General features: G+C 44.6%; 1 protein-coding gene across 1 annotated transcript in view; it reads right to left on the bottom strand.

Annotated features, from left to right (window-relative positions):
• Positions 1-823: 823 nt before the first annotated feature.
• Positions 824-8,514, bottom strand: part of LOC129817166 (cGMP-dependent protein kinase 1-like) — a 32,777-nt gene continuing 25,086 nt past the window's right edge. The window contains exons 16-21 of the mRNA XM_055872140.1: positions 8,318-8,459; positions 7,912-8,075; positions 7,705-7,821; positions 7,533-7,595; positions 7,359-7,434; positions 824-1,598 (exon numbers count right to left, since the gene is read on the bottom strand). Coding sequence (XP_055728115.1) covers positions 1,512-1,598; positions 7,359-7,434; positions 7,533-7,595; positions 7,705-7,821; positions 7,912-8,075; positions 8,318-8,459 — 649 coding nt within the window. The 3' untranslated portion in view covers positions 824-1,511. The remainder of the gene's footprint in view (positions 1,599-7,358; positions 7,435-7,532; positions 7,596-7,704; positions 7,822-7,911; positions 8,076-8,317; positions 8,460-8,514) is intronic.

The following is an 8,514-nucleotide window of genomic DNA, read 5'->3' as shown; positions in this document are numbered from 1 at the left end:
CAGATACCTTAAAAAAAGGGTAGTGGCGTGGATCAAAAAACCCGTCAGTATCTGGTGTGACCAACATTTGCCTCATGCAGTGCCACACGTCTCCTTTGCATAGAGTTGATCAGGCTATTGATTGTGGCCTGTGGAATGTTGTCCCACGCTTCTTCAATGGCTATGCGAAGTTGCTGAATATTGGTGGGAACTTGAACGCGCTGCCATACACGTTGATCCAGAGCATCCCAAGCATGCTCAATGGCTGACATGTCTGGTGAGTATGCAGGCCATGGAAGAACTGGGACACTTTCAGCTTTCAGGAATTGTGTAAAAGATACTTGTGACATGGGGGCTGTGTATTTTCATGCTGAAACATGAGGTGATTGAGGTGGATGAATGGCTAGACAATGGGCCTCAGGATCTCTTCACGGTATCTCTGTGCATTCAAATTGCCATCAGCAAACCGCTCGCCCACACAATGCCATACACGTGGTCTGCGGTTGTGAGGCCGGTTGGATATACTGCCAAATTCTCTAAAACAACATTGGAGGCAGCTTAAGGTAGACAAATGAACATTCAATTCTCTGGCAACAGCTCTGGTAGAATTCCTGCAGTCAGCATGCCAATTACACTCTCCCTCAAAACTTGAGACATCTGTGGCAATGTGTTCTGTGACAACACTGCACATTTTAGAATGGCCATTTATTGTCCCCAGCACAAGGTGCACCTTTGTAATGATCATGCTGTTTAATTAGCTTCTTGATGTGCCACACTTGTCAGGTCGATGGATTTTCTTGGCAAAGGAGAAATGCTCACTAATAGGGATGTAAACAAATGTGTGTGTGTGTGTATGGAACATTTCTGGGATCTTTTATTTCAGTTCATGAAACATGAAACCAACACTGTTTCGTTTATATTTTTGTTCAGTATACAAAGATGGCCTGGCAGATATACACAAATGAAAAACAGTAGTAACAAACACTGGAAGCTGTCCTTGGCAGCATATAAAAAATATTATCATTTATAGTAGTAATAATGCTAGCAATAATGCCATCCTAAATTACAAAGTACAAGGAGGGTCAATGGTAAAACCATATCTTTGTCCAGCATGAAACATTGCATCCAACACTTTTTATTCATTCATCTTTCTTTTGGGCACAACACACACATACAGCTTTCAATGAGCACACGTGTCAAGTTACACAGGTGTGTGTGTAGGAGAGTCTGTTTATATTCACACGTTTCCTTCATGCCTCTCTGTGTTGTACCGTATCTCTTACTTTATTAAAGTGCCAGAGCAGCCACCAGAGGATTCTGTGAAGCCAGCATGGAGAAATCAGAGCCTTAGTAAAAAAGTAGTCAGAATCTGACCATGTGTGTCAATGGCTTTGGGCATAGTCTCATCCCTACCCCTACATTGCTTTCAGAGTCTTAAAGGTACGGGGTAAACCAAGGTCACCAAGAAGTAGTCTGATCTGGATGAATCTATCAGTGAACCCGTGACCTCTGAACTCTGACTCTGGTTCAAGTCAGAGGTTTTTGTCCCAGCCGGAGAACTCCTCATCAGCCAGAGCCTGGTCGAAGGGGAAGCGATCAAAGTTGATGTAGCACGGACCCTGAAGGAAAAGAGGGGGGGAAGGGGAGCTCATATCATTGGCTGCCTGGGAATGACGGTCACACTGGATATGACAGTTAATAAATGGCAGCTACTTAAGGAAAAAACACATTTACTGAGGTCCAAAATAGGGGAAGGTTATCAAACATATTGTTTTGCTTTGGGGAGGGTTGTGTGTTTTTTCTATTGGGCACAGGGGAGGGTAGTGTGTGTTTTCCCTGGTTTACATTAGCTCTTTTGCGGATTTCTTATATAATTTCTTCCATCCTAGCCAAATGTCCTCATCTGCTTGCATGCGCCTCCCATATATTAATGTGCACTATGCTTTTCCACGCGCTAACTTTTACTATACCATAATATTGTCAACCAGTCTGTCTATCCTGCCCTCTATCCACCATTCATAGTGTCACACCCTGATATGTTTCAAATGTCTTTGTGCTTGTCTCCAACCCCTCCAGGTGTCACCTATCTTCCCCATTATCCACAGTGTATTTATACCTGTGTTCTCTGTTTGTCTGTTGCCAGTTAGTTTTGTTCGTCAAGCCTACCAGCAGTTTTCCCCTTGCTCTTGTCTTTTTCTAGTTTTCACGGTTTTGACCATTCTGCCTGCTCTGACCCTGAGCCTGCCTGCCATTCTGTACCTTGTCACACCACCCTGGATTATTGACCTCTGCCTGCCCTTGACCTGTCGTTTTGCCAGCCCCCTGTTCTATTAATAAACTTGTGTTACTTCGACACTGTCTGCATCTGGGTCTTCTCCTGAAACGTGACACATAGTGACAATAGTGGTAGGTGGATCATTTGTCCAGATCTGCGGTAGGCTAACTAGCGATCAAACCACGCATAAAAGCATTCAAAGCTGCATCAATTATCATTATGAATCCACAAGAACAAATAGGAATAGCTGATATGCACCTGAGAGGCCAGGTGCATCATTGTGCATAAAAAAACAGTGAAGACATGAGACATGCGGCTCAAAAAGCTCCCCTATTGATCTTGTTTAGGGCCAGTACAATTATCCTGCCTAGACTAACCTTCCACACCAAAATGCAATGAATAATTGCATTATTGTTTTCAAGTGAGTACAAAATTCTACTCTTGGTTGCAGTGAAAATGCCATTTGAATAACGATGCAAAAGCCATGTGATTCAAATATTTCATTACATTTCTACTGTTTGATTTTAGGTATGCTCCTTCTAATTCTCCCATCTCTCCCTCTCTCTCTCTCTCTCTCTCCTCCCAGGGGACCTGAGCCCTAGCACCATGGCCTGATGACTCCTGGCTGTCCCCGTCCTCAATCTAACTGGTCCATCTGGTCGTGCTGCTGATCCAGTTTCTGCACTTCTGCCAGTGGCTATGGAACCCTGACCTGTTTCTCTCTAGGTTCCTTCCTAGGTTGCTGCCTTTCTAGGAAATGTTTTCTAGCCACCGCTCTCCTACATCTGCATTGCTTGCTCTTTGTGGTTTTAGGCTGGGTTTCTGTATAAGCACAACTGTTGCTGATGTAAAAAGGGATTTAAAAATGCATTGATTGATTCACCAACAGCACCAAACATCTAAAGAATAAAATACAGACCAGCCAAAACAAATCATAAGGAAGTTGGGCACATTTTTGTCTGTATATCTGTAATGTGTCTGTATGTCATTGTATATTTATGTAAAAAATATGGACCACATTGGACATAAGTCCCTGAATTTATTGTGCAATCCCAGTCCCTTCTAAACATCTTTGTAATGTGTGTATATGTATTGTTTTTAGGACAAATAAAATCTATCAATCCAAACTGTGCAACGGCCTTTGATGAATGGAAAGAGACATCTGTTACAAAATAACAAAAAGTTTAATGACATTCAGAGATTGTCAAGCCAAGTCTTGGATGCTAGGTAGGCCTGCAAGGTAGGGAGGGAAGTATTTTCTGTTTGTCGAGATTTACATAGTCTATTTCAAATCAAATCAGATTTTATTCGTCACATACACATGGTTAGCAGATGTTAATGTGAGTGTCGCGAAATGCTTGTGCTTCTAGTTCCGACAGTGCAGTAATATCTAACAAGTAATCTAACTATTCCCCAACAACAACCTAATACACACATCTAAAGGGGTGAATGAGAATATGAACATATATGGATAAGCGATGGCCGATTGGCATAGGCAAGGTGCAATAGATGGTATAAAATACAGTATATACATGTGATATGAGTAATGTAAGATATGTAAACATTATTAAAGTGCCATTATTTAGAGTAGCATTGTATAAAGTGACTAGCGATCCATTTATTAAAGTGGCCAGTGTTTGAGTCACAATGTAGGAAGCAGCCTCTCTGAGTTAGTGAATGCTGTTTAGCTGTCTGATGGCCTTGAGATAGAAGCTGTTATTCATTCTCTCGGTCCCAGCTTTGATGCACCTGAACTGACCTCGCCTTCTGGATGGTAGCGGTGTGAACCGGCAGTGGCTCGGGTGGTTGTTGTCCTTGATGATCTTTTTGGCCTTCCTCTAACATCGGGTGCTGTAGGTGTCATGGAGGGCAGGTAGTTTGCTCCCGGTGATGCGTTGTGCAGACTGCACCACCCTCTGGAGAGCCTTGCGGTTGATGGCGGTGCAGTTGCCGTACCAGGCTGTATTACAGCCCGACAGGATGCTCTCGATTGTGCATCTGTAAAAGTTGGCAGGGTTTTGGGGGACAGCCTCCTGAGGTTGAAGAGGTGCAGTTGCGCCTTCTTCACCACACTGTATGTGTGGGTGGACCATTTCAGTTTGTCTGTGATGTGTACACTTAGGAACTTAAAACTTTCCACCTTCTCCACTGATGTCCATTTGATGCTCTCTCTGCTGTTTTCTGAAGTCCACGATTGATTTAAATGTTTTACTCACATCAGCCATGGAGAAGGAGAGGTGGGGGCGCAGTCCTTGTTAGCGGGCCGCGATGGTGGCACTGTATTATCCTCAAAGTGGGCAAAGAAGGTGTTTAGTTTTTCTGGAAGTGTGACGTTGGTGTCCGTGACGTGGCTGGTTTTCTTTTTGTTGTCCGTGATTTCCTGTAGACCCTGCCACATATGTCTCGTGTCCGAGCAGTTGAATTGCGACTCCACCTTGTTCCTGTACTGGCATTTAGCTTGTTTGATTGCATTTACATTTACATTTAAGTCATTTAGCACACGCTCTTATCCAGAGCGACTTACAAATTGGTGCATTCACCTAATGACATCCAGTGGAACAGCCACTTTACAATAGTGCATCTAGATCTTTTAAGGGGGGGGGGGGGGGGGGAGAAGGATTGCTTTATCCTATCCTAAGTATTCCTTGAAGAGGTGGGGTTTCAGGTGTCTCCGGAAGGTGGTGATTGACTCCGCTGTCCTGGCGTCGTGAGGGAGTTTGTTCCACCATTGGGGTGCCAGAGCAGCAAACAGTTTTGACTGGGCTGAGCGGGAACTGTACTTCCTCAGTGGTAGAGAGGCGAGCAGGCCAGAGGTGGATGAACGCAGTGCCCTTGTTTGGGTGTAGGGCCTGATCAGAGCCTGAAGGTACTGAGGTGCCGTTCCCCTCACAGCTCCGTAGGCAAGCACCATGGTCTTGTAGCGGATGCGAGCTTCAACTGGAAGCCAGTGGAGAGAGCGGAGGCGCGGGGTGACGTGAGAGAACTTGGGAAGGTTGAACACCAGACGGGCTGCGGCGTTCTGGATGAGTTGTAGGGGTTTAATGGCACAGGCAGGGAGCCCAGCCAACAGCGAGTTGCAGTAATCCAGACGGGAGATGACAAGTGCCTGGATTAGGACCTGCGCCGCTTCCTGTGTGAGGCAGGGTCGTACTCTGCGGATGTTGTAGAGATTGCCTTGCATAGGGAATAACTACACTGTTTATATGTAGTCATTTTTCCAGATCTCTTTCCATGGTTAAAAGCGCTGGATCGTGCTTTCAGTTTTGAGCGAATGCTGCCGTCCATCCACGGTTTCTGGTTAGGGTAGGTGTTAATAGTCACAGTGGGTACAACATCTCCAATGCACTTCCTTATAAACGCACTCACCGAGTCAGCGTATAGGTCGATGGGAAAAGCACGGTGGCGGAACCGATTCCGACAACATATCCCGAGAAAGCCATTTTTCCGTGAAGCAGAGAATGATACAATCTCTGATATCTCTCTGGAAGGCAACCCTTGCTCGAATTTATTGTGGTGTTGAAAACGCAAACCAATATTAAAGTGCTCGAAGACGGTATGCTTAGTTTATTGTTTGTGCATTGGCACAGAAATCTGTTGGTGAAAAATGCATTGCATATATTTTATATAATTATAAACATGGCATCAAAATCATTGTCTGCTGCCGGCTCTGATTGTAGCGTAATGAAACAGGCAGGGACAGTGAGCCCGTCCGTGGTGGTCGGCGAACCCTCAACCTTCAGGCCCGTAGCCCTGCATGGTATCGACTCTGCCACAAAAGCATGCTGAAGTGGCAAAGTCAATATCCACGTTTATAAACACAGTTATTTGTATTTGTGGTCCCCGCCCCCACCAGTACATTTCTGACTGTCCGTTACCACTCAATCTGTAACATGAATGTTACTTGATCTTTATAAAGTGTGAAAACCTATTGCAGGAAAAATGTGTTCACTAAAAAGACAACAGCTGTTGAAAATAAATGTGGGTTGACTCGCGGCATTTGGGAAACTGTAGGGGTAAGAGTCCACTGTGGTGTTAATACGTCGCTGCATCAAAACTTTTCTTGCGGTGGTGGACTACTATGTTATAGGGGCAAAAAAACCTGGTTCGAATCCAGCCTGTATCACAACCGGCCGTTATTGGGAGTCCCATAGGGCGGTGCACAATTGGCCCAGCGTTGGCCGGTGTAGGCCGTCATTGTAAATAAGAATGTGTTCTTAACTGACTTGCCTAGTAAAATAAAGGTTAAATAAAAGTATAGAAAAAATGTAAATATAAGATGCTTCTAGCCCCTTCATATTAATGGTATCTGTTGCTTTTATATAAGTCTTACTACTCGAAAATAGTCTTAATTCTCGCTCCAAAAACTTTTGTACATATAACACACTGTGGCTGAGGAAAGGCACTACTCCCAATATAAGTGAACCCCAAATCAATGTAGTTGTCATCATATTTGCGCCTCTTCGATGGTCCAACGTCCCTGTCTGTTGTTCGGTGCTTTCCCGGGTAAGAGGACAGTAGCTCTCTGGGTGCATCAGATTCACAACTGTCAGTGTCCATGCTAGCTTGGCTAGCAACAAATGTAGAATTACTGATGCTCACATTTGATGTGCTCGTGGAAGCAGAACAACTCGACAGGTGCAGGTGTAGTACTGCTGGTAGTAGCAGTACTACCAGTAGAGCTGGTATGTGTCTCTATAGAGGCGGGCCTTACTTTTTAAAATAATTTATCCGGAATGAGCAGCAGCTACGTTTGGCTACATACGGACAGTTATTGAAATTCCCGCGAGAGAGTAACAGTTAATGTGATTGGATGTTAATTACTTGACTAGGCTACATATTTGACATAGATGGTTTAATTTATTTATTTTTTGGCAGTGAAACGAGGCTATTCAGGTGAGAAAAAAAAAATCTAAATAGACTATTTGAACATTTCAATCACATTTTTATTTGGCCTACCCCGACGGATTGCGTATCCCAGTTTGGGAATAGCCGTTATAGACCGTATACTGTATAAACAAATGTCCCTATAAACGATAGTATTCATACCCATTTCTAAATCCTTCGAAGGACACCTTTTAAAGTTATCTGCTGTGGCTAGACTGACCTTGCGTATGAGTCTGATTGTAGGAGCCTCCACCTGGCCCACACGCAGTTTGTGCCAGTTCATACTGCTGAACCACCTAGAGGGGAACACAGGAAATGGGGAGCGGGTGAGAGTCCTCAGAGAGAGACCAAATAATGGGTCATATACACTGGACGGTTGGGTCATCATTGTTACCTGTGATGGCGTACATCTTTAATCCCATTCTTGGTGTTTCCCAGCCTCTGACCCGGCCGAGGCCTATGGGCCATAACACAACATCAACAACCAATCAAAACACTTACACTTAACTGAGACGGAGTTATAACAGCACCTAACACCCCAGAACACGGGGTGGCCCATCTCTCACCTGCACAGTTTACTGATGAGGGACTTGGCCCCCTCGCCCATGTAAGGGGGGAACTTGAGCACCCCGTCCAAAATTTTAGGGTAGATCTTCGCGGGCTCAGAACTGGAGAATGGAGGGCTGAAAGGTAAAACAGTATTTTAGATAATACTTTATTAAAATGAAGAATTGAAGCTGCTTTAAATCTTTCTGTGCGGACGTGTACAGTACCTCCCCACCAGCAGCTCATAGACCAGGATACCCAGGGACCAGAAGTCAGCAGCGAAGTCGTGTCCCTGGTTCTGGATGATTTCTGGGGCCATGTATTCCGGAGTACCACAGAATGAGTAGGTCTTATCACCGTGCACTAACTCCTTAGCAAAGCCAAAGTCCACCTAGGTGTAAAAACACAGACATTCAAACCCCCACACATACCCAAACACAGAGTTATGAATGCATAAACTATTTGGCGTCGCAAGTACATAGTCTCTTGTGACATACGTTAACGTTCATAGCTGGCCAGTTCACATGCAAGCAAGATTTGCTTCTGGATACCGAGATTAGAAGGCACGTACACAGAAACATGTGACAAGAGATAAAAAGCAGTGAAAGAGGGAAAGCGTAGGGTAGCACCTACCAGTTTAACGTAGCCCTTGGCATCCAGCATCAGATTCTCAGGCTTGAGGTCTCTGTACATGATGCCCTTCTTATGGAGGTAGGCGTAGGCCTCCACTACACAGGCAGTGCAGAATACAGCAATGGGCTCATCAAAACGTCCACTGTAAAAAACAGAGACAATGCAGATCATACAGTTTTGATCTTAATTAAATGTCT

Source organism: Salvelinus fontinalis, chromosome 20 (genome assembly GCF_029448725.1).
Source record: "Salvelinus fontinalis isolate EN_2023a chromosome 20, ASM2944872v1, whole genome shotgun sequence".
NCBI classification, from domain to species: Eukaryota; Metazoa; Chordata; class Actinopteri; order Salmoniformes; family Salmonidae; genus Salvelinus; species Salvelinus fontinalis.
The sequence above is the reverse complement of the archived record's forward strand: the minus strand, read 5'-3'. Positions and strand labels throughout refer to the sequence as shown.